Raw genomic sequence first — 24,946 nt, forward strand, 5'->3', positions numbered from 1 at the left:
CCCGGTCCCCCCCGCCGAGAGGCTGATGAGCTGACTGCGCGGGGGGCTGATGGGGACGGGGAGCGCCAGCAGCGCCACCTGGGGACGGAGGGGAGGAGGCGCTGCGGAGGCCGGGCCTCTAGCGCCGCCGCTGGCCGGGCGCGAGCCTGCAGCAAGAGGCAGGAAGCCAGACCTGGCGGCTGGAGGAGACGGCTAGCACTGTCAGGGCCAAGCCCTGGAGGGCTCCACAGGTGCCCACCCCTGGGCACCGGCCCATGGCCCATCTCAGCCTCCCGCGCTGGGAGTGCTGCGGGCTCGCCTTTCTCTCTATTGCTTAACTGGGCCCCAGCTGCGGAGCCGCCACTCACCAGGGTGCTGCATGCCGGGGGACAGGGCAGTGGCCTCACTCCACTGGTCGGCGCTGGAAACGGAGCAGGAGCGCTGGTGCAGCCCCTCGGGGCGCGGGCCAGCCCAGGCTGAGCTGCTGAGGGGGCGCTCAGAGTGCAAGGATGCGCTGCTGGCCGAGTGGGGGGCACCTGGGGGTGGGGCAGGGGGAAGGTCAGGCTGGGAGGGAGGCAGAGCTTGGGACATACATGCCAGGAGGGCACTAAGGAAAATGTAAAAGGCCTGAGCTCAGCAGGTGGGGCCAGGGGTATTAGACATCCACACCCCCATGCCTTAGGGGACAGCCTGGCCCCAGACTGTCACACCCCCTTGTCCCCAATGAACATAAAGGGCCAAAGGGCCACAGCCTCTGTCCCCTCACTGTGATCTGGAGGGGCAGGAAAGAGGCTGCAGGGTGGAACACCAGGGCTCTCTTGGTCAGGCCCCCTGGGGCCTGCCCGTACCCCAACCCCGCCCCTCCTGGCTCAGGCCCTGCACTCTGGATCCTAGTCCATACATGCCATTTGCTCTGCCTCAGCTTTGCTGCCATTCTGACGAGAAATAAGTGTATCAGATTCAAGTAATTATGTCTAATTAGTATTAGTAATTATCCTGTTGGGCTGGAGAAAATTAATCTTTCGTTTCCCATCAGGGAAGAATGGCAAAGCCAAGGGGGAACCAAAGGCTCTAGGAGTGCAGAGGCTGGGCAGGCCCGGCCCTGGGCGGGGGCCAGACCCTCACCGCCGGGCCTCAGAGGCCTGGGACACTTTAAGGGGCCTGAGCTGGGCCACGGAGAATCTGAGCTCCCCTCCTGTCCCCTCAAGTCCCTGTAAGGCTGAGAGTAGGGACTGAGGCCAGCGGAGGTCCAGAGACAGGTGGGCCAAACCCTAGGAGCCGGCCGGGAGTGGTGGTCAGGAGGAAAGCAGGGGTGTCTGGAGCTGGCCCAAGCTGGAGAAAGCAGGCAGAGGCTGGGCGAGGGGAGGCCTCCCGCCAGCCCTACAGGTGTGCAGGACTACGCTCTGGAAGCCTAGGCAGGAAGTACGGGGCTGAAGCAGCCGGAAGGTGAAGGAACAGGCCAGACGAACAGCGCTCGGGGAGGCAAGTTTTATGTCTCTCTTGTATTTGTCACAACACCCACAGCAGGACTGGACACATAGTAGGTGCCAAGGCTACAGGCAGGTTAGTCTGTCCCCTGCCGGTCCCCTGAGCTGCCTCTCCCAACCGGTCTTTCTCCTCCTACCCTCAGCGAACCTTCCAGAAGCCACACTTGGTCCCCGATTTCTCCGACCCCTTGCTTCTCCTGACCCTGTCCTGTTTCATTTCCACCCAGATTCCAAATCCTATCCCCCCACCCCCAAGCCCTAGCCCCATCCAAAGAGATGGCAGGCCCAACTTCCTCCCCAAGCCCCCCAGCCCGAAACCCTGAGGGAGGGAAAGTGCTTTCCCTTTTCTTTGTTAATTCTCCCCTCATTACGCCTGCAATCCCACAATCAGTGTGCACTGTAATTGTCGAATTTGATGCTAATGATTAATGAATTAAACATGGAGCCATCAATTAGTCCTCGGAGGATAATTCTGCATAAAGCAGCGGATAATGTAATTACAGTAACAAAGATAATGAGATGTTAACATCGCCCGGTGAGCGAGAGACATGTGTGAGTGTGCATGAGGGTCGGCGGCAGCGGCGTGCGGCAGCGGGCACGCGGCTTGGTGAGCGCCGTCCGTGGGTTCCTGCGTGTGGGTGCCGTAATTACGGAGTGTGTGCTGCTGCTCCCTCCTCCAAGCCGCTTCAGCTTCCCCGGGGCGCGGGCGACCAGGGGGCCTGGGAACGGGCCGGGGCCCAGCGTTTCTCTTGCTACCTGCCTTCAAGGAAGAGCTCCATTTTGTACACTTGTACTTGCTCGTCCTCCTTGGTACGGGTCTAAGAAACCCTAAGCCAACCAGCCGAGACGCACAGGCTCCCTGCCCAGGGACTTGGCACGGCCACCATCAGAGCTGGGCCTGCCCCAGCTATCCCCCACCCCAGGCACTCCAGACACGCCTCTGTCCTCCTCTGTCTGCCTGTCCACCAGACTTCTCCCTCCACACACTTCAAGGGCTTCCTGTGGGGCTGCACACATGGGCTACTTAGCTTCTCCCAGCCTTTGTCTCCTCATCAAAGTGGGGACAATCTGGACTTCACAGTGCTGTTGTGGCCCTGGGGACTGGTGTAGAGACATCCTCTGTACCCACACCTCTGGCCTGCTAGCAGTGGCCACACAGACACACACACACACAAGAGCCACACTCAGGCTGTCATCAACCCCAGCTCTCAGCCCGAGTACCATCAGCATCTGGAGTTGGGGGGTCTTTAGCTTGGGGGCCCCAGTGTATCCCAGGGGACTTGGTATCACTAGCCCCTTGTGGCCCTGAAATGTGCAAAGAGCACTGGGATGAGCACAAAGAGCCCCACATGCACTCCCGGGAAGGCAGCACACCCCTCCCACAGCGCTAGGAGCTGACCCCCGAGGCAGGGCACAGGGTCAGCACAGGCAGGTCAGCGCCCCGAGCAGCTGTTTCTGGGTCCAGGGAGAACTAGATCCAGTGGCCCAAGGACCCCAGGGTCAGAGGTCCTGGGAGGAAGGGTTCAGAAGCCCAGGTGAGTCCTGGGGTAAGGGAACAGAGTATGTGGAAAGATGGCCCCCGAGGAGGTGGTGGCCTTGGAGCAGAAACCCAGGGGAGCGGGGAGGAGCCAGGGACAGGAAGGGAGCAGCTGCGGACAGAGCGTTTTTCTGCCTAAGCCCACACTGTCACGTGAAAAGGTAAGAGAAACAGTCTAAGAAAGGCCGCCCTGCCATCACCACTGTCTCTCAGCCTCTGAGGGTTTCTTTCTCGATGGCCAGAGCCATGGCAGCCTCTCCTGCCCTCCGCACAGGGCCCTGCCTCTCACGGCAGACTGCGATGTGCCTGGTTAACTCCAGGCAGCTCTGCCCCTCACCTCCTGGGCTCCACGCGGCAAGGTCAGCCCGGCCCCCACCCATCACCTGCTGCACTCCAGATGCACACAGAATGTTCTAGGCCCGCTGGCCCCACCTGACACCCAAACCAGCTGCTCCTCTGGAAATCTGCTGCTGCAGGCGGCATTGCCTGGCTGGGACGACCCCGAAGTGTGATGCCGGCTGGCGAGCGGGTGTGAAGGAGCCTTGACACCCAGACTGAGCGGCGGCCGGGCCCCAGCTCTGCTCCCGCGGCCCCGCTGGGGCCGTTCCCAGCCTTGCAGTGCTTTCCGTGCGCCCCGCCATGGCGGCCGCCTCACCTGTGCCCCCACCCAGCTGCGTGTGGCTCCGCTCCATGGGCAGCCCGTTGGCACGGGGGCTGGTGCCCGGGGCTGTGGTGGGCGTGGCTCGGGGCAGGCGCTTGCCGGGCACCTTCACCGTTGTCCGCAGCAGGTCGATCTCCTTGCCGTGGATGTTCTGCATGTAATCCTGAAGGCCGTGCGGGCAAGACAGACGGAGTGGTTAGCACGGGTCACTCCTTGGGACCTCTCAGTCTATGGCACTCACCCCCCCCCCAAGACCCCCCGGGTGTGCTCCCTGGAGTTGGGAGAGCAGAGGTAAGACTCAAACCTAAAAAAAAAAGTCTCCAGGGGCTGATGTTATGGTGCAGCGGGTTAGGCTGCTGCTTGTGACACCGCCATCCCATACCAGAGTGCCCGGCTGCTCTGCTCTCACCCAACTCCTGCTGATGCGCCTGGGAAAGCAGCAGAAAGGTGGGCCAAGTGCTTGGGCCCCTGCACCCATGTGGGAGACCCGGGAGGAGTTCCTGCTTCCTGGCTCCCGCCTTTGGCCTGGCTCAGATCTGGCTGTTATGGCCATTTGGGAAGTGAACCAGTGGATGGAAGAGCTTGCTCGCTCGCTCTCTCATACACACACATAAATAAATCTATAAAAAAAAAGCAGGGCTCCGAGGCCCACAGTTTCCAAATCTGGAAGGAGGCGGGGGGAGGGGACAGCTAAGATCTGGAGCCAGTTACTGAGGCTTAGGAGAGGCCCTGACCCCCGTCTGGGGATGGACCAGAATCTCCTGCCTGCCCAGGGCACTAAGAATCTTCCAGAGCCTAGAATGGCCCCTCACCCTGAGTACAGTACCCGATATAAATGTCTGCTGGACAATTTAAAGGGAGGCTTTGTGTTTTGCTAGACTTAGGAAGGAGGCGACAGGCCCACAGCTTCCTAGCTCCTCCACCTCTGCACCCGGCCCTCCAGCGCCGGGGAAGCCGTGTGCTAGGAGACATGCCCACGTTGCATCAGCCACCTCGCCACCTCCGACGCCGAGGGAGGTCACTCCACCCACTATCACACGGGGCTAGAAGGCAGCAGACCCAGACTTTCAAGCCCTGCTTTTTCAGTTTCCAAGGGCTGTGCTCCATACACTTACTCTGTGCTGGGATGCCCCGCCCACCAACACGCTCCGCCAAAGACGGCCGGGTAGAGTGGCAGCGCGAGTGGAGCCCGCGTGTGGAGCCCGCTGTCCCCGAGGCTTCCTCTCCTACACCCAGGGCCTGGCCTGGAGCCCGCCTGTCCCTCCTGCCTCTAGTCTCTTTCAGACTTGTCGATTTCTCCTGCTTCCCCATCCCCGCCAGTCCAGCTCCCCAGGAGCGCCTAGCTAATATTCTGGTAACACACAGCGGAAGTTCCTTCCCAAGGGTCCACACAGCTTCCTGAGAGAAGAACCTAGGTGGCCACTGGACATTCCCAGGGAGGCAGTGTTCAGAAGGGAGGCCCCGGCCCCTGCCCCCCCCCCACCCCACCGCCCGAATCCTCGGGGAGCGATGGAGAGCCCAGCCTCAGACGCACGCACTCGGAGCTTCTGCTCACGGCCTCAGAACCACAGGACAGCACGGAGAAATCACTGACAGCAGTCTCCTGCCCAGACAAGGCCCCTTGGACAACCTCAGTGCACACTCTGCTGAGCACCGACAGGGCTCCCCCCACCCCGGCTTGCTCAGGGCCTCACCAAGATGGCTAGGAAGGAAACCAACCCAGGACCCCCTGCCCTGCCCTCCCGATGCCCCTCAAGCCAATCCTCCACCTCCTCCCCACAGACCCAGCTCCTGCATGTTCCCATCCCTGATCCTCGCACGTACTGATCCCTGGTCCCTGCTAGTCTCCGTCCACAATTACATCTTGGATCGGCTGTCAACAGTTGGCTGGGCCAAAGGCACCGCTGGAGTTTTCCTCTGGGGGGAGGCACTTGGACTGCTCTAGTTCACAAGGAGGTCACAGCAGCTCTAAGTTTTCGGGCCCCACGTACAGCCCTGGGATGCCAAGGAGCAGAGCTAACCTCCTGCCAAGCACAAGGGCTGCACCGGGGGACTCCGCTCAGCGCCAAGGAGCCAGATACTGCCCAACTCGGACTGCACTGGATGCATAGCCCGAGTGCCCGACACCCGCGGTCCCGGAGGTTGTGCCCTGTGCCTGGCCAGCTCCAGGGCCCAGCGCCGAGCAAGGGAGAGTAGGTCTGGAGGAGAGCGTGGGGAGAAGCCCGGAGCAGCGGCAGAGCAACAGCGTTTCCCTCCGTCAGCAGAACGGGGAGCGCAGCGGCGGCGGTGGCGGCGGCGGCTCAGGAGAGCGGTCACCACGGCTGCCTTTATTACCCACCATCAAACGGCAATTTCTTCCCCAGCCTCCTCGCTAATTACCCAGCCAGCGTTCTCATCTCGTTTTATTACTGGAATTAACAACGAGTTCAGAGCGTGGAAAGCTATTAAGATGTGTGATTAAGCCACATTCAATTAGTTTCTACAAACAATTTAATTGATGTTGCAGATAGAATTAACAGAAGGTGATTGTGTGAATGGCTCCGCTGGCTGCAAAATGGGGGAGGCTGTGGCGGGCTCTCTCTCGGGCCAGGCGAGAATCGGCCGCGAAGCTTGAGGCTGGCCCACCAACCCCTGCTCGGCACATCCGGTCCGGTCCGTCACTAGGCGAGGATGCACCAGCACTGCCCCGCTCGGATCTCAGGGGAGGCCCCACTCCCTGGCGGTGGGGTGGGGAGCCCTGCCTGAGCCTCTGGGGCTCCCACACTCCCCGTCGGGGAGCCGGCTGCTCACAGGTGGGAAGGCAGCCCGGTCATGCTGGCTACTGGAGAGTTGAATCAGGTGGAAGCAGGTGGCAAAGGGGAGGTGGAGGAAGTGAAGGGGGCAGCGGCAGCCACGGAGAGGCAGAGAACAGGGCTGGAGGAGCTGGGGGGACCTGGGTGGAATCCCCGGGACAGCCCTGAGCAGGGCAACCCTCGGATGGGCTTTCACGTGTGCGTTGGCTATTACAGCACAGTCCCGGATCAGATCAGTGCTTTCCCGAGGACAGGGTCAGCACTGCCAGGGCAGGGATGGGCCCGTGGCGTCTGTCAGCTCCTCTGGGGTCCAGCTGGGGGAGGGACATGCGTGTTGAGCATGGAGCCTGTGGGTGGCCGAGGAGGAGCGGTGGCCGAGGAGGAGCTGTGGCCGACTGACCGGGATTCACCCTCGGGAGCGAGCGGCTCATAGCACTCTCCTCACGGCTTCCCAGGCCGGGACAGCAGCGGGGGCCTGGGGTGCCAGGCCGGCAGGCTGCCTGCCTGCCCCTAGAGCTCCCCTGGCAAGGACACCAGGAGAGGCCTGGAAGTCCCTGGCACCCAGCTCCTGCCACGGCCCCTGATGCACACTCGGCTACACCCAGTGCAGCTGGGGAGGTGACTCCTGGGGCACCCAGGCGGCTGGTCTACCTCCACAACACTCCCCGGTGACTTTCTTAGCCAGCCCCAAAGGGAGCTGTGTTCTTGGCAAAGGCAGAAAAACCTGGGTACTGCTGAGAGCTAAAGTCATGAGTTCAAGTCTCAGTCACTGGTCGGGTGACTCTGATGAGCTCCCAAACCTCCAAGCCCGTGCCGTCCAGGAGGCTACACATGGAGACGGTGCTCCCTCAAGCCCCAGCCTACCCCCCACCACGGCACAGGGCCCCTTTCTTCCATGTCCCGAGGCCCCTCTGCCACCCTTCCTCTCCCCACTGGGCTTCTTTCACTATCTGGGGCAAGGGACAAACGGGAGGAAAGACCACGTACCAAGCTAGGGTGGCACAAAGCAGAAAGGAACAGGTAAGGTACAGGCAGAGCACAAAGGCTACCCCTGTCCAGGTGCACACACCAGGGACTTGGCAGGTGCCAGCGTGGTCTCCCAGCCTGAGTGCCACTTCTGGGGTCTCCGGTCTGCAGGCAGTCATGAGGCCTCCAGGTCCCTGTCCTCCGGGCTGTTCCCCGCCCACCTGCCCTGCTCCCTGGGGTGCAGGCTCCATCCTACAGAGGGCCCTCTATTGCACTGAATGGAGGGGCCCCCACTCTGCTCCCCCACCTGGTGTCCAGGCCCACTTCCTGCACTGGTGAGGGATGAGCAGGGAGTAACTGGCATTGTCCCCTGAGCTAAGGGGGTGAGGCAGCGCCCCAAGGAACTGGGTGAGGAGAATCCCCAGGAGGCCAGGCTGGAGGCGGAAGACCCCAGGGCTGGCTCTCCCCAGGCCAGGCCTCTGGTGCAGGTTCTCCCTGCAGAGCTGCCTGGGCTCTGCGCTCGGGGCCGGGCATCGTGGACCCCGGCGGCTCTCGGGTCAAGCCTCTCTCGTGTCTCATGTACAGATTCAAAGGCAGGCTGGGGACCCTCGGAGGCAGGCCCAGGGCCTCCGGGCCGGGGGTGGGGCCGGCCCACGTGCTGTGCTTGAGGGGGCTTCACAGGAGAACTCATTAGCCCCACAGTGGGGTGGTGACAGAGATGGATTCTGGTGACAGCTGTGTGCTGGAGCCACGCAGGGAGGGGAGAGAGAGGGAGGAAGGGTGGGAGGAGCTGCACGGGGGCTACTCTGCAATCCTTGCAGCACCCACACTGGGGCACGGCCACGCGCCTCCAGGCGCCCCTGCCCAGACAACATCGCCCTCCTCTGTCCCTCCTGGGAGGACGTTCCCAAGGGCCTGGCCCCTCTCAGCCCAGGCTCAGCTGCCGTCTCCCCCTCCACCACCCCGGGCCCTGCAGCCTGGTGCTCCCCAACCGGCACGGTCCAGCTCAAAGACAACTGTCTGGCAACACCAGCACCATAGATATTCTAGAAATTCCATGTAAGTGGGTGGGTTCCAGCTCTTCAAATAACTGGAATGTGGGAGGTGGAGCCAAGCTGCTTGGAGGGCCCGGGAGGGGCCGGCAGCCCAGCACCTGCCACGGAGTGGGTCCCTGGTGGAGCACAGCCCTGATTAGCCATGTGTGGGCTTTAGCATAAGCACTTGGACTGGGTCTGGGTCTTGTGCACTTCCCAAGCACCCAAGTGAGGTTCCTCCTCAAGGGAAAACCCATTTGAAATCACTTCCGGGGCTCGTGTCTGGCGCAGCGTGTTAAGCTGCTGCCTGCAATGCTGGCGTCCCATGTCGGAAGCCCGGCAACGCCAAAGCGAGGCCTGGAGTCCCAGCTGCTCTGCTTCTGATCCAGGCCCCTGCAAATGTGCCTGGGAAAGTAGGGGAAAGTGACCCACGTGCTTGGGCCCCTGCATTCCATATGCAAGACCAGGATGGAGCTCTGGGCTCCTGGTTTTGGCCTGGCGCAGCCCTAGCTGTTGTATTCATTCAGGGAGTGAACCAGCGGATGGAAGATCTGTCTCCCCACCCTCTGTGTAACTCTACTTTTCAAATAAATAAATCTTAAAAAAAAAAAAAAAACCGGAAGTCACTTCAGTCTGCTTGTTATTCTGCTACTGTCCCTCCAAGCCCCGCCCCCAGGTTCAGGCTCCTCCCAGACTCACATGCAGACTGGGGTGGTAGGTGAGCAGCCCGTTGTCACACAGCGTCACATACTTCTTCTTCCACTCCTTGTTGAGGGACTTGCCACTCCGCTTCAGCAGGATCCCCTGAAAGCAGAGGTGTGGTCAGGGACAGGGGCCAGCACCGCCTGCCCCAGCAAAGGTCACAGTGTCATCGGGTCACATCCTCTGCCTTCCCCACTTTGAGCACAAGGACCCTGAGGACCTACGGCTGGACTAGGTGCACCAGCCAGGCAGACCCTCTGATGGAACCCACTCCCCCTGGAGGTCTGCCAGGGAGACCTGCCCGGACCCTCCCTCCCCTGCCCTGGGGATGGGAGGGGTCCTCTCTCAGAAGGGGTCCTCCATGGGAGCTCTAGAATAAGGCAGAAAGATCCCCTAACTGTCCCCTAGCTGGCAGTGGGAGGAGCCAGGGTTCCATCTCAGCGAACAGACTTCCCCTGTGGCCAGGACACTCCCACATGTGGGTGGGCATACACAGACAAGGACAGCCAGGAGGTCTGCTTCATTCACTAATAAACTCGGCGTGCGAGGTGACGCCCAGGCCACTACACACCCGCTGCACGCGCCTGCTAGAAGAACTGGGGGAAGGCCCCCAGACCTGCGTGGGCTGGCAGCCGGGGAGACGTAGGGGGCAGACCCCAGCAGGAAGACGAACTGAGACAATGCCCAATCAGAGCCTTGGCTTCCTTCCTTCCTGGGAGAAACCCGCCCCTCTAGCGATAGTCCCTCTGAAACAACACATGGCACAGGAGAATGGCTGGCACGGGGCACAGGAATCAGGAGCGCTGGCGCTGGTCCCCAGGACCAGCAAATCCTGTTGCCTCCTTCCTCCAACCCCCCAAAGTCAGGAGCGAGAAGAGGCTGTGCTCCCTAGGGATTGCTGGATGCGACTCCTGGGGGAGGGGGAGGGGGAGGGGGAGGGGAGGAAGAGGAAGAAGAGGAAGAGGAGGGCCACAGACTGGTGCTAAGTGGGAAGAGCTGGAGAGACATCCGCCGGGGAACAGCAGGGGGAGGCTCCCGAGTCCCCTCCCAGCAGATGCTGAGAACGTGAGCTCCCCCACACTGCCAGAGGCAGAGCCCGCGGGCAGAGGCACTGTGATGGCTTCTCCTCCAGGAACGGACACCCAGCTTCATGGCAGCCAAGGAAACACAGAGCAAGAGATGCGGGGGTGGGGGGGCGGTGCTCCTTCTGCCTTCAGCTGATGGTCTGGTCTGGTCTGGTCTTGATGACCAAGGACGGGCGTCCGGAGCGGATTCAATCGCGCCTCCCCCCCGCAGTTCTTCCCAACACAAGGCTCAGCCCCCGGTGGACGGGATTGGAATCCAGGTGGCTTAGGAGTTCCTGAGCCATCTCTGCTCCCCACAGGGCACGAGGTGGGGACAGGGAAGGGCGCTCCACTCCAGGGCCTTAACCCCAGTGTCCCCCTTTCCAGTAGACGTCCTCACATCCCTGCTGGAGCCCTCCGAGAGGCAGATGCCATTTGCCGGAGGTGGTCATGGGAGCTGGGAGATGGATGCAGCCTTTGGAGGATACAACCTGCTACCTGGTGCCCCATCAGCGAGGGAGACTCGATCCTCAAAGGGGCTGCTGCCGAGTGCCTGATTCGATTCATTTATGCAGGATGCGTGTGTTGGGGTACTGCACTGTGTCCTATAAAAATGTACAATCAGGGTTCGTGCTGCGGCGCACAGGTTAATCTTCCACCTGCCGCACTGGCATCCCATATGGGTGCCAGTTCGAGTCTTGGCCGCTCCTTTTCTGATCCAGCTCTCTGCTATGGCCTGGCAAAGCAGTGGAGGACGGCCCAAGCCCTTGGGCCCCTGCCCACATGTGGGAGACCTGGAAGAAGCTCCTGGCTTCAGATCGGCCCAGCTCCAACCATTGCAACCATCTGGAAAGTGAACCAGTGGATGGAGGATTTTTCTGTCTCTGTGGCTCTACCTCTCAAATAAATAAATAAAAATGTACAAATATTCCTTGCTAAACATTTTTTTCTTTTTTCTTTTTCTTTTTTTTTTTAAATTTTTTGACAGGCAGAGTGGACAGTGAGAGAGAGAGACAGAGAGAAAGGTCTTCCTTTGCCGTTGGTTCACCCTCCAATGGCTACCGCGGCCGGCGCGCTGCGGCCGGCGCACCGCGCTGATCCGATGGCAGGAGCCAGGAGCCAGGTGCTTCTCCTGGTCTCCCATGGGGTGCAGGGCCCAAGCACCTGGGCCATCCTCCACTGCCCTCCCGGGCCACAGCAGAGAGCTGGCCTGGAAGAGGGGCAACCAGGACAGAATCCGGTGCCCCGACCGGGACTAGAACCCGGTGTGCCGGCGCCGCTAGGTGGAGGATTAGCCTAGTGAGCCGCGGCGCCAGCCCTAAACATTTTTTTTTAGATGCAGGGTGGGAGGGAGACATTTGGCCTAGTGCTAATGGCTCCAGTTAGGATGCCAGCTGCCTACAGTGGAGTTGCCTGAATTCAAGTCCCAGCTCCGCTCCCCATTCCAGCTTCTGCTACTGTGCACCCTGGAAGGCAGCTGGTGATGACGGCTCAAGTGGTTGGGTCCCTGTCACTCATGTGGGAGACCTGGAAGAGTTCCTGGGCCCCACTGCCAGGCCTGGAGCCACTGTAGAAATTCTGGGGACTGAACCAGCAGGTGGGACCTGTCTCTCAGTGCTCTGCCAATCAAATCAAGTTAGTTGATTAGTTAATTAATTGAAAGGGGGCATCTGAAGGTAATGGGTTCGCGGCATCCCCAGCAGGCGGTAGGGTAGGCGGGGCGACTCCAAAGGGCAATCTGGCCCTGCCTCCTGGTCTGTTAAGGAGCCAGCAGTCCTAGGCCTTGGTGACTCTCTGGGCGTGGCCTCCCTATCACAGGCCAAGGACAGGAGTGGCTGAGAGCACAGCCCCACCAGGGCTGCTCCCTCTGCCCGGCCCCCAGGACAAGCACCCCTGAGGACAAATGGCCACCAGGCTCTGCAGACACCCTTGGGAGTGATCCCCAGCTCCCTGACTGTACCCGGAGGGAGGGAAGAATGACCACGTGCAAACAGATGTGTGGGCGGAGCTTCCTGAGTGGACACTGTGGGTGGAGCTCCCCCAAGGCTTACTCAGGGCTCCTCTCCCACGACTGCGTTCCCTGTCCTGACAGCCTTCACAGGGAGAATCCCACAGGGCTACAGTCAAGAGCCTGGGCCCCTCTTCCCCATCCAGCCTTCATCAAGATCAGGGGGTTCCTATCATAGGTCCAGTCTCAGCTTCCAGCCCAGGCGGCCACTGCCAGCCCAGAACATCAGACAAACCTTTACTGCTCGGGGCCTCTGTTCCCTGGGTCAGACCTGGAGCTTGGACTTGAGGTCCAGAGAAGGCGATCCAGAGAGGGCCCCCTCGCGCCTGAACCTCTCGCCTCACTTCATCTGGGAGCTGCAGTAATGAGGCTCGTTACCGGGAGGCTGTGGGCGGAGTGCTCCGGTCTGGGCAAGCGGCTGGCGGAGCTCGACCCCGCCGCCCAGCCGCCCACTCGGCTCCGCTGGCTCTGCGGCCCACCATTCACCTGCCCGGCTGCTCCCTGGCTCCCCAGCCTCTCCCGCGTACCAGGAGCTAGACGAGAAGCTACAGGGGTTCCTGCTCCCCTCCCTGGCCGGCCGGCTGCGCACGGCGGAGCAGGAAGCAATCTGGGGCGGAATGGGAGCAGTGCGGAGGCGACGGCCCCCAGAGGACCCGTTCCCGCCGCCGCCTCCCTCCCAGCTCCGCCAGCCGACTTAATTGCGGAGTCCGGATTGATTGGGAATGCAAATGGCAACTGAAATGCAATCTCTACTCCCAGCAGGAGCTGGGTGGGGGAGGGGAAGGAACAGAACTGGGGAGAACGGGACAGGGGGCGGGGAAAGGGGAGGGGCTGCAGACGGGGTGGGGGGGCAGGGGGTTGGACCAGCGCCGAGCAAGGGATGGGATGGGGGTGCGGAGGGGCCCGGGTCCTGGAGACCCTCTCCCCCTTCCACCCCACTGACTGCAGGGCTGGGAGAGGATGCAAGGAGGGCCCGCCAGGCGCTACCCTCGTGGGTGCTGTCATTACCTAACCTGAAAGAGCAGGCACAGGCTGAGATCCCGCGGAAGCCGGCTGACTCCCAGGCCGCTGCACAACGCCAGGGCCAAGTTCACAGCGCTTCCTCCTCCCCTCCATCCCCACTGGGAGGATTCCGGGAACAAATAAGCCACCTCCAGCCACAGCAGCCCCCAGACAGGAAGGCGAGCGTGTGGGCCCGATGGATGACAGCGCTATTTACTGATTAAACGTATTCAGGTGTACACAGTCACTCAGCAGACACACGCCTCCTCCACATCGCCCACCTCCGAGCAGGAAGGGGAGGGGAGGCTGTGCCCAAGCACGCAGCACCTGGCGAGAGGCCCCCGCGAATCACAGGATCAACAACGGGCCAGTGCGGGCCCTGCCTCTGCATTCAGACACGCACGCCCGCACAGGCACGGGAGGAGGCCTGGGGGGCTCTGGCCGCTGGCGCTCCGTGCTGTGAGCCTCTCCAGCCGCCTCCCAGGAGCAGGCTAGCGCCCGAGTGCTGCCCGACAACAGGCATGAATGCAACAGGTATTTTAAGAGAGGGATGAAGTGGGAAGACGGGGTGCAGATGAGGGTACAGATCCTTGCCCTGCCCTCTGGGTCCCCCATGGACTTCCTGGGACTCTTGCTGGGCACATGACGGGCCCCTTCTCCCCAGGAGACCACACTGCCTGGAGACCCCCATAATCCCCAGCCCAGAAAGGCCAAACCTGACCACGGGCCCTGGCCAAACCAAGCTCTGATTCTCTGGCTATACCAGCCCCGTCTGTGGTCGCAAACCTGGCCAATAGCCACCAGACCCCAGGGAGCTCTGTGTCAAGTCAGTACCCGGAGGGAGGGAAGAATGACCACGTGCAAGCAGATGTGTAGGCGGAGCTGAGGGCACCAACCACCAGGCTACTGCCGCACCTCTCCCATCCCCCCAAGAGCACCTGTGGGCTCTGAGCCCTGCGGCCTCTCAGCCAAGCTGGAGACACACTCGCCCACTCTGCCCTCCTCCAGCCCAGCGGCTCTGGAGCTCCGACCCGATGCACCACCCTCTCTGAGCACAAGACGCCCTCCACCATTCAAGGCAGCAGGGTCTGGGAGAACTCAGGCTTCAGGCGGCCTAGCACCCACAGGTAGTGTCTCAGAAAGGAAGAGGCTCACAGCCACGAAACTGTACCGATAAACCCAGCAGGGGCGCGGCCCTCAACGCCTACTCCTCAGGTGATTCTGCCAATTCTTTTCCTTAGGTGGCAGAGCCCAGACAAGGCTCTCCAGGTGGAACCCCAAAGCAGCGAGGCTGGGAGCGCCAAAGCGAGCCAGCAGTGGCTCTCTGCTGCCCTCCAGTGGCGGTAAGGAGGTACAGACTGAGCCACAGTTCCAGTCCCTTCCTTAAGAACCTGGGGGCTTGAAAGAGTGGCCTCTCTCCCAACACCGTTCTCAGCACAGAGGCCCTGACAAGTGCCACACACTAGCATATCCAGGGACCACAGGGGAAGGCCAGCGCTAACCTGCTTGATGGGGATGGCCCGGCCGCTCCCGATGCTGTCCACCTTGCCGTCTGCAGCCTTCTTCTCTCTGTCCAGGTCAGCGCCCTTCCGAGACTGGAAGAGAAAAGAAGAGCAGCTGTTGGAGAGGGCCAGGCTCCGCCGGGGGAACACTGCCCGCCTGGAGTTCCCAGCCCTCCCTCCTTCCTCCCTCCTCCTGGGCAGCCCTAGCACTGGGTCGGGCCAGGGCGACGGGGCGGCAAGGAACCGAGACCACGAGTATTCCAACGGGTTTATTCTTACACACGCACCATACAGAGCAGCACAGGTCACTGAGCCGGGCCCACCCCTCCCAAAAGAGCAAGGACAGGAAGTACCGGGGCGCGAGGAGCACGCAGCCCGGGGAGGGGGCCGGGTTGGGGGGGCGAGGAGAGGTGGCCGGTGGAGGCCGAGGGCTGGCTGGGAGCACGGGGCGGGGGGGCACACGACAACCGGGGAGAGCAGAGTCCGCGAGTGACGGGCGGGCGGCCCGGCTGCGGCACAGACACCACACGGCACGTGGCCCAGAGGGGCGCAGTGGATGGAGAGAGAGAGGAGAGAGGCCGGAAGAGGCCCTTTGCGCCCTGCCAAGCTCCTGGGGCAGAGTCCGCCCGAATGCGGATCCTAGGAAACAGGGAAGCCAAAGAGAGGGGCTAGGCAAGTTGAGGGGGAGGGGGGACGGGCGGCAGCGGCGGCTTCCGGAGCAGGAACGGCAGAAGTCCATGCAGGAGGGAGCAGAGGGGGAACAGGGGCAGGAAAGCGCCCCCCAGGAGCAGCTGGGCCGGCGGCGGGCGGGCGGGCTTCGACTCCCCCACACCCCCTGGGGGCCTCGTCGAGCTGGCCGAGCTCCCTTCTTCTCCATGCAGCGAGCCTGGCGCAGCGTCCAGCCGGGGGCCTGGTGCCCGGCAGCCCCCAGCAGGGCTCCGGCGCTCCTAGCCTTCCCTGGGGGTGGGGTTAGTTACAAAGATTCCTGTGGGTCTCTGGAGCGGGGAGCTCGCGGCCGCTTCTCATCTGAGAGCAGTCCCAGGGCCCGGCCCGCCTCCGGCCCCGACAGGGGTATGTCCAGAGGTGCCGTGTGTCACCACCTGGTCTTCTAATTTGGAAGGAGTTGGAAAGGCCTTTTTGTTGATGAAAAGTTGGAAACAGTGGCACATATCTGCAAATATCGAAAGAATAAAGATTTTGGCAAGTTATACTCAAGCCCCGCACACGTTGGTCAGCAGTAGTGAGGGCAGAGACCCAGGCGCCTGGGGAGAGGCGGCAGCGGGATGAAGAGGAGGAGGAGGAGGAGGAGGAGGAGTTGGAGGAGTTGGAGGAGGCGGCGGCCGCTGCACCGCTGAGCAGACGCAGCCCTGCCGTCCATCCTGGCCGGGACGGCTCACCACTCGGCCCAAGGGCCCAGCCCTCCTGTCCTCCCAGGCTGCCAAGAGCCAAGGGTACAGGGAAGGCATGAAGGACTGCAATTGCAGCGTGGGAGGAAGAACCGCGGGAGCGTCAGCAGCCACCCGGCAACTCCGTGGGCAACGCCTATGCCCTGGTCCCCTCCAGGGCTCCACAGCCCTCTCTGCCCCTTCTGCCCGGGGGAGGAGGGAGGAGGGTGGGCGCACAGTCACCGAGTCCCCAGATGGAAGGGCTCGTCGGGACGGGTGGGGTGCGGCCCACCCCAGCCGGGCTGAAAAGCCGAGAGCCCCCCCCAATCAGAGGGGACCCCTGGGAGCCCAAAGGGGCATCTCCTCCATGGAGGACGGGCACAGCGCAAGAGTGGAGACAAAATGAGCACATGAAGTCATGGTTGGGGGGACTGGGGAGGGCACAGCCACGGCCAATTTGGGGGTGGGGGTGGGGTCACCAGCCACAGAGCAGGCACGACACAGGGGGCCCCCCTCGAGCAGGTGTGACTGGAGAGGACGAGGAAGGAGAAGAAGGGTGGTCCCAACAGCGAAGATGATGGTGGGGGGAGGGGAGGTCCCCAGATACACCCACAGAGATGGACACGCCTTGAGGCGGCCCCGGGGGACAATGGCGCCAAGAGTGAGGTCACCAAGGAAACGATGGAAAGGAAGACTTGGGCGGCCACTGTGAAGATGGAGAGAACGGGTGGGCCCGGGTTGGGGGGGCTGGCAGCAGCGAGGCGGGTGGGGGAGTGCACAGCGGTCGAGGCAGGCAGCGGAGAGCACAGGATGGAAGGCGGCGCACAGAGAGGACGTGGAGCTGGGCATGGCAGGTGCGGGAGGGGCCCGGGGCCAGGGGGATGGCGTCACAGAACCAGCCAGCAGGGGCAAGATGGGGAGCTAAGAATGGAACGGAGGCAGCCGATGACAGAGGTGCCGCACAGGCACCTAAAGGCCCCATAGCAGTGGCGGCGGCGGCGGCGGGCAGGTATGAGCACAAGCAGGCGGCCACCAGGGCTCTGTGCATCTCGATGGATGTGAACGGGAACAAGAAGCTATGAGTCCAGTGCACGGCGTGATGGCGGGAAGGCGCGTGCTGGGCAGGGCGGAGGCGAGGATGGATAAAGGGCCAGGGCGGGGGCAGAGGTGGGGGTGGGGCACTGGCTCTGCCCGGGCAGGGTCCTGAGAGGCTGGCCCTGGCTCCCCATAAGAGGCGACCCGTGACACAGAGGCACGGGTGCGGTAGTGCCAATCCACACGGCTGGCTCTCACCCACCTTTGTCTGGCCGACACTCCTGGGACAACAGTCCAGCCGAAGCCCAGGGGGGATGGGGAGGTTGGGGTGGGCACTGTGTGTTGGACACTGGGGGAGCGAGCCGGGCACGCCCGGCTGGACCCCGGGGCGGGGGTGGGGGGTGGGGGGTGGGGTTGGCAGGTCTGTGGGGGAGGGGCAGGGAGCTCACAAGGAGACAGGACAAACCTGAGAGGGAGGGCCGAGGCAGCGTGGTGAAGCCCAGGAAAAGATGGCTAAGCCTTTGTTAAACCAATCACAGCGGTGGGTGGGAAGCATGAGTCTCCCCTCGGCAGTGGGGGAAAAGAGCGGAAGGCGGACGGGGCGGCCTGGCTCCGAGTCTAGCTCGGCCAGCTAACCCTCTGTGTCGCCTTGGGCAAATAGCCTTCTGGCCTCCGGTGCATTAGCTGTTGAATCAAAGCGGGTCAGGGCAGTTAGGCCAAAGATCCCTTCAGGCTGCAAGGGACACCCTACAAGGGGCCCGGGAGGGACGGAGGGGTTGGCTGCGGGGAGGGGAGGCCAAGTGTGTGCAGCGCAGGGTGGGCAGGGTCTGGGCATGGTGAGGGCAGCGAAGGGCAGCCCTCTGCAGGCTCAGAGGAACAGCCTGGAAGGTTCTGAGGGCACCAGGAAGGAGCTTCTAGGAGCGGCGTGCATCTATGTACGAGAGAGAGAGAGAGAGGCTGCAGCGGGCCCCTCCCTGGTTCTGGCTGGGAGCTGTCGCTGGCCGGGCCCTGCCTGTTCCTGCGCTGAGGGCAGCCGGGGCGGGTCACATACCGTGAAGATGTTGGAGCGCCGCTTGGACTGCTTGCGGATGGGTGTGGGGGTGGAGGAGGCGGCGATGGTCTCGATGCGCAGCTCCCGCTGGCTGATGCTGGGGGTGGAGGGGACTGAGGAGGAGTAGTCGCTGAAGGCGCTGCCGCCGCCATTCGAGGCCTACGGACAGAGAGGGCTGCTGAGGGGGGCTCTGGGGCGGGCGCCAGGAAGCCCTGCAGTAGCAGGGCACACAGGCTGCTAGCTCCTACAGAGAGGAATTTGGGGGGGTGGGCATCTGCCCGGCTAGGGAGGATACCCTCGTCCTGGGGCCTGGGCAGGGGAGCCCAGCCAGGAGCTCCATCAGAGGCACAGGTGACGTCAGGGACAAGCGTGAGAGGAGACAAGACTGTGGGTGACGTCCTGGCTCATCAGGGGCCCGGAAGAAGGCTACTCAGAATGGACACCCCCCCTCCTCCAAGTCCGGGACGCAAGGGTTGGTGGGGGGTGGGGGGAGGCTGAGGTTTGCTTGTAAGATGTGTGTGGCTGAGAAAGGATTCTCGCCCCGGCATGGGGCAGAGCGCAGCTGTGAGGCGGCCAGAGTACGTTGCAGAGACCAGAAGCGACCACAGGGTGAGGTTGCAGTGCACGGGAGCCCCTGCCTTGCCGACGGCCCTCCCTAGAGCACGTGGCCTGGCTTCACCTCTGTGGGGCCCTAACTTGTGCAAACGTGGCCAGTGCCCGGACCCAGGCCCTCCCCTCTGCCTCCAGGGCAGGGCTGCTTCCTCCACGCCCACAGGGGCCAGGCGCTGGCCCAGGAAAGTGGGGGGACGGGGCCAGACCTGCAGAGCGCCCCCACCTGCCCCAGGGCCGGTGCCGAGCAGGCCTAAAGAACTTTCCTCTCTTCTCTGCACCCGCTGGGCCGGGTTTCCTTGGGAAGCAGTTTACAAGATGATTCTAATGGCGGTACCCAGAGCAAATGCTTGTGCTGTCTGAGCTGAAGTTAGGGGTGGGGATGAGAGACCGTAGAGAGCAGGGGCTGGGAAACCGAAGCAGGAAGATGCAGTCCCTGCAGGACACAGCCAAGGCCAAGGCCGAGCATGCAGGCTACGCGGAGTTCCAGCCACATGCAAGGTTGGGAGGCCACAGGGGAGGTGGGCAGGTGTGAGGAGGCGGTGGCAGAGGTGGCAGAACACAGAAAGACAGGAGGACTGGAAGCTGTGGGGGAGGGGAAGGAGTGGGGGCGCACCTGGTTGATGTGCACAGCTGGGATAGAGGCAGCAGACACGGCCGAGTGGCTGGGTGAGTTGGGCAAGGACTTGCAGGGCCCGATGGCCAGCTGCTGCTTCTTCCTCAAGGCCACCACCTTCTGGGCCACTGCAGGGGACAGCAGAGTCAATTACACCCGCTAGGGAGAAATGGAAAGCCCAGCTTAGCCCCTGCCCCACCCCCACCCCCCGCCCCTCCAGGGACTCAGGCTTGCTGGCCCAGGAGTTGCCTGCGCCCTGCTCTGGGGCCCGAGTTACCGTCCTGGAAGACGCGCTCCACGTTGAGCCCGTAGGTGGCGCACGTCTCGTAGTAGGTGCAGCGCTTCAGGTCTGTGGACAGCTTGCGGGCTCTGCTGTCGTCAATGACCCGGGGATTGGCGGCACTGATGGCGTCTGTTGGAGGCGGGGTGGGAGGGGGGGGGGCTCACTCGGCTGGCTGAGAAGCCAGGGGAGAGGAAGGAGGGCCATGCGCTCCAAGGGCGAGTGGAACACACAGGGCTCTAAGAACTTGCTTCCACCTCCCTGAGTGGAAATGAGCCAACCACTTTATTCATCTCAAAAAAAGAAACCCGTGGACAGGAGTGTCACACCTATGGCAATAGCAAGACTCAGCCGGGTAGGGGGAAGATCCGGGACGAGGGGTCCTGGGAGCGCTGGGCAGTAGGGGACCTGGGGGAGGGGGCGCTCTCACATCTGTCCACCCAGGCTGCACCCAGCCCCAGGGCCTCCCCGCCTCACCCTGCGTGCCCACCAGCACCATGGGCACCTCGCTGGTGTTGCGGAAGCTGCAAAGCCGCAGGAAGTAGTTGTACACCGTCTGGAAGCTGATTTCATCTTCCAGGCTGAACACAAACACCACTGCATCCACCCAGGCCGCAAACTAGGGGAGACCGAGCAGAGTTAGCTCTCGCGGGGTCCCCGGGGGCAACTCCCTCGCTGGGTGGGCAGACCCAGGGGGGGCAGGCCCAGGAAGCACCCCCTCCCCAGACACGCAACCTCGCTCAGTCCCAAGTCTTAACCTCGAGAAAGGGGTGCCGAGCACAGGGGTGGCCCCAGGCCCTGGGGCAGGAGCATCACCTGGAGCTCGGGGGGGCCTCCTTCATCTCGGATCAGCAGCAGGTAGCTCTGGCCGTCCACCACAATCTCCTTCTTAAACCGACCCCCTAGGACAGAGTGCAGAGTCAGGGCCCACCGTGGGGCGCACCCCAGGAGGGCTGGGCAGTGCAAGATGAGAGAGGAGCGAGCAGAGCCAAAGACAGAGCCGGGGCGGGTGAGTGTGCCTCCGATCCCGGGCTGGCCCGTGACGCTCACCTTCGGGGGACTCCTCCTGGACGTAGGTCCCCGTCAGATAGCGGTGCACCAGGGCCGACTTGCCACTCGACAGGTTCCCTACTATGCCCTGCAGGGGAGGGGAGCGGCAGTCAGAGGGCACGGAGCGGGAGGAGGCAGGGCAGGGAAGACAAAGCAGTACAGGGAGGAGATGGGGGTGGCAGATGGGGTGGGAGAGGCCGAGCCAAGAGGCCAAGGGGGAGTGGGCGCTGGCAGAAGCAGCGCCGGGCCTCGCCCACCCAGTCCCAGGCTCGTGGGCACCTCTGGGCCTCACTCACCACTTTAAGCTCCGGCACAGAGCGGCTCAGGGTCCACTCCTGGCTGTTCACAAATGAATCTGTGAAGACAGAGCCGCTCGGTCAGGGCCAAGGTCAAAGACACGCCTGTCCTAAAGCCTGCTGCCAGGGTCTTCCCCTAGGCATTGGATGGGATCCTGGCCTGGACCCCTAGTCCCCCAGGGAGCAGCAGGAAGACCCTGAGGCTATGGACTCAGACTACACGTTGAACCTGGGACCTCTCCAGCAAGCGATTGATTCCCACCTCAAACCACACCTGGCTTCTCACCCAGGTCAGACTTCTAGTCCCCCACACAGACTGGGCACCCAGCTGAGGGTCCCCTAGCCTCCTTCGAGTAGGAGCAGCTCACCCTTGGGAGGGTGGGGTCGCCCATCACATTCCCGAGCCAGAGGGCGGAGCCTCACCTGGCCCTGTTGGCTGAGAGGCAGGTGGAAATAGGTTCCTATCTCCTCCACACAGCCCTCCCCCTCAGACTCCTCCCTGGTGGGAAGCCCCACCTTCTAGACCGCTTGCCTTTTGGCCTACTCTCTGCACCACTGCTCTCCCCCGACTCAGGAAAGCGAAGCCTCTGGCTAACTGGATTCCCCTCCCCCCCACAGCGAGCCCCATCTCTCTCCCCCAGGTTCCCACGGCACACAGTCTAGCCCGGGACAGCCCAGCAGGCTGGGCGGTGCCGGCTTCCCAGCCCCTGCTCCTAGACACACTGTCCCCAGAAATGTTTTGCAGCTCTGGGGGACCGGGTCTCCAAGTACTCAGCTTCCAGGGCTCAGGGCGGGCCTGGGGGCTAGGAGACGCGTCCAGTACAGCCTGCGACCTCCTGACTCTCATGCAGTTCCTTCGGATGCAAACTCTGGAGCTTTCTTCCCGTTCCAGGATGCCAGGGACAGAGCTATCGCCTGAACCTGCCAGCAGTCTCTCTCTGCCACTGCCCACGACCCCAGCCACTTGCGCCAGACCCAGCTAGCTCGCGGCCCCGCACGGCGCACCCACCTCCACCAGGTAGGTTCCCGACAGACTCTCACACAGCTCTCAGTTTCCTGCTAGACTCCACCCGGGGAGGCCACCCAGGCTCCGCGCGGCCATTCCCCTTACCGCTCGGCGCGCCCAGGAGCCCGGGGACCGCGGCCGCCCGGCGGCTCCACAGCGGCGCGGGGGGCGCGGGCTCCCTCCGGCGGAAGCGGCTGGTGAGCAGCTTCCAGAGGCTGGCGGCGGTGCGGGGGCGGCCCGGCTCGGGCGCGGCGCGCGGGGCCTCGGCGCCTAACAGGTCGCGGCGGCTGGGGAAGGCGCCCAGGGAGCCGGTATCGCCGTCGCTGCGGGTGCGCGCGCGGGGTGGCCGGGCCAGCAGCCCGGACTCGGAGCGCCGGATCTCCTGGCCCCGGCGCAGGCGGAAACTGAAGCTCTTCCTGAGCGCAGACAGGCCGCGCCGGGGACCCTCGGCGCCGCGCCCACCGCCGCCACGGAACACCTGCCAGCGCTGGCTGCTCCACAACGACGCGCCGCGGAGGAAGCCCGCGCTGCCCGCGCGGCCCAGCCCTGGGCCCGGCGTCTCGGCCGCCGCCGCCGCCGCCAGCTCCAGACGGTTCACCTCCAGGAACGTCATGCTCGTGGGCCGCGGCCGCGGCGCCGACTCCCCCGAGGTGCGGCCGCGCCGAAGCGGCGCGGGGCTGGGCGCCGGTGAGTCGGGCCGTTCCGACGGCGCGGGGCCACGGCGGCCAAGGCGCGGGCGCAGGAGGCCGAGCAGCAGGCCGCGGGCGCTGGCGGGCGCCGGCCCCGGGCCGCCCGAGCACACGCTCCGCGGCCGAACCGGCTGCTCGCGCGCGGCACACAGGGCGGCCTGCAGGGCGGCGGAGCGGCCGGCCGGGGCGCCGTGCAGGTCCAACGAGTCGCTGACGCTGAGGGCGCGGCGGCAGGCGGCGGGCCGCTCCCCGCTGCAGCTGTCCACCGGCGGCCAGCCCCGCTCCATACTCAGGGCCCGGGGGTGAGGGCCAGGCCCATGGCGAGGGGCGCAGGGCTGGGCCCGGGCCGGGGCCGCGGCCTGGGCGCACGGACCTCAGGCCTCTGGGCACCTGGTGTCGGCCCGAGCGACTGCCTCAACTCCTCCACCTCCGAGCCGGCAAGCCCAGACCTGGAGAGGCCGGGAGCCAGCCCAGCCAGGAGAGGCAGCAAGTCTGGCCTGGAACGCCGGGAACGGCGGCGGCGGCGCGGCGCAGGGGAGCCGGCCTGCTCGGGCAGCCCCCGGGAGCCCTCAGAAAACAGGAAATTCCAGCCCAGGGCTCCTCCTAGGACTGGGCAGGTAGGTGAGGAGCTGTCATTAAGGACAGGCCAAATAAATAGCAGTCCTACAGCACAACGAGCACACACACAGGCTGAGAAAAGTGGGCCGTATTCTCATTCTCAAGAGAAGGGCCAGGGGCACGGGGCCGGAATTATTAAAAGCCCAAAGGAGGGGCCAGCGCTGAGGCGAAGCGGGTTAACGCCCTGGCCTGAAGCGCCGGCATCCCATATGGGCACCGGTTCTAGTCCCAGCTGCTCCACTTCCGACCCAGCTCTCAGCTGTGGCCTGGGAAAGTAGTGGAGGATGGCCCTAGGGCTTGGGCCCCTGCACCAGCGTGGGACACCTGGAAGAAGCTCCTGGCTTCGGATCAGAGCAGCTCGGGCCCTTTCGGTCATCGGGAGTGAACCAGCGGATGGAAGACCTCTCTCTCTGTCTCTACCTCTCTCTGGCTCTTTCAAATAAATAAAAATAAATCTTGGGGAAAAAAAAAAAGGCCAAGGGAGGAGTCCAGGAGGCGAGTCTCTTGTCGGCAACCCCGAGTCTTTGGCTCAGACATCTGGAGGTCCGGAGTGGCTGCGCTACAGTTGGCTGTGGCTGTCTTTTCCTCTGGAGATTACAGAATCCAGAAGATTCGTATCTGTCTGGACTGCATGTTAGGTGTTGACCTGCCTACGGCAGTGGAAAAGCCAAAGGGTAATTTCTGGGCCTTGACCCTGCTCCCCGGTGACTCACTTCTTAGGCCCTGAAGTCACTGGGCCTCACCTCCCGCCTGAGCTGGGGCCGGCTGGGACCTCACAGTCTACGTGAAAACACCCTCAGTGAGCGCCAGACACCCAGTGAAGCCAGGCCTCACCCCAGCACTGGGGCAGTGGGGCGTGGGGTCCCTGGAGTGTGACTGACCACAGCCTGTAAAGCAGAAATCAATGGCCACAGCATGCAGATCTGCAGGGAGGAGCGAGGCGTGAGGGGCTTGTGTCTCCTTTACAGAGAGTGTTCCCCGGCCCGCCTAATCCAGCTCCTGCCCCATCCCTTTCAGCGACCAGGGTCTCAGAGGAGGAGGAGATAACAGTGGCGCATTCCTGAGGGGGCTGGGGCTGGGGGAATGCCTAAGGCAGGCAGGGCCTCTCCATCCCAGGTGCGCCCCACAGACTGGAGGGCCGGAAACTCCCAAGTCCTGGGCTGGATCTCCCGGGCCTGGGGGTGGGGGTGATTCCCTGTGTCCGTGGGACCAGTTATTAGCTGTGCAGAGGGCAGCTTCCTCCTCTCCGGGAGGCTTGTTCCCCCCTAATGGACGGTTCTCCAGGACAGCCTGTCCCTGGACCCTCACTGCAGCCGGTATTGTGACCCCCGTTTCCAAGTTGAAGTCCGTACCCTCAGAGCCACAGACCAAAAGAAAATGCTTTCTGCCTTCCTTCCCTGTCTGCAAAGCTGTCCTTATTCCCTCTCTCTCTCTCTCACTGAAAATTACCCTTCCTCAAAATAAGCCTTCCTAGCAAGCCAACGCAAATGCAGGCACAGGACAGTGTGGACGGGAGGTGGTCTGTGGAGACAGAGTGGGGAGAGCGCACAAAGTGCCCAGAGAACACCTGAGGTCAC

At 63.3% G+C, this 24,946-nt stretch overlaps 1 protein-coding gene across 12 annotated transcripts in view; it reads right to left on the reverse strand.

Moving 5' to 3' along the window:
- The window catches only part of AGAP3 (ArfGAP with GTPase domain, ankyrin repeat and PH domain 3), a 52,782-nt gene that overhangs the window by 4,945 nt on the left and 22,891 nt on the right, over nt 1–24,946 (reverse strand). For 2 of the 12 annotated variants that reach the window (XM_070077310.1, XM_070077309.1), the window contains exons 1-12: nt 22,168–23,178; nt 21,057–21,115; nt 20,761–20,848; nt 20,527–20,612; nt 20,188–20,329; nt 19,708–19,842; nt 19,431–19,558; nt 18,206–18,364; nt 14,735–14,827; nt 9,156–9,260; nt 3,659–3,827; nt 348–515 (exon numbers count right to left, since the gene is read on the reverse strand). In XM_070077310.1, coding sequence (XP_069933411.1) covers nt 348–515; nt 3,659–3,827; nt 9,156–9,260; nt 14,735–14,827; nt 18,206–18,364; nt 19,431–19,558; nt 19,708–19,842; nt 20,188–20,329; nt 20,527–20,612; nt 20,761–20,848; nt 21,057–21,115; nt 22,168–23,038 — 2,203 coding nt within the window. In that variant the 5' untranslated portion in view covers nt 23,039–23,178. Of the gene's footprint in view, nt 1–347; nt 516–3,658; nt 3,828–9,155; nt 9,261–14,734; nt 14,828–14,988; nt 15,906–17,620; nt 17,839–18,205; nt 18,365–19,430; nt 19,559–19,707; nt 19,843–20,187; nt 20,330–20,526; nt 20,613–20,760; nt 20,849–21,056; nt 21,116–22,167; nt 23,179–24,946 lie in introns of those variants that run through there. The other 10 variants (XM_070077313.1, XM_070077314.1, XM_070077311.1 and 7 more) reach the window with 9 other exon arrangements.

This window comes from Oryctolagus cuniculus, chromosome 7 (assembly GCF_964237555.1).
Source record: "Oryctolagus cuniculus chromosome 7, mOryCun1.1, whole genome shotgun sequence".
In the NCBI taxonomy this organism is placed as follows: domain Eukaryota; kingdom Metazoa; phylum Chordata; class Mammalia; order Lagomorpha; family Leporidae; genus Oryctolagus; species Oryctolagus cuniculus.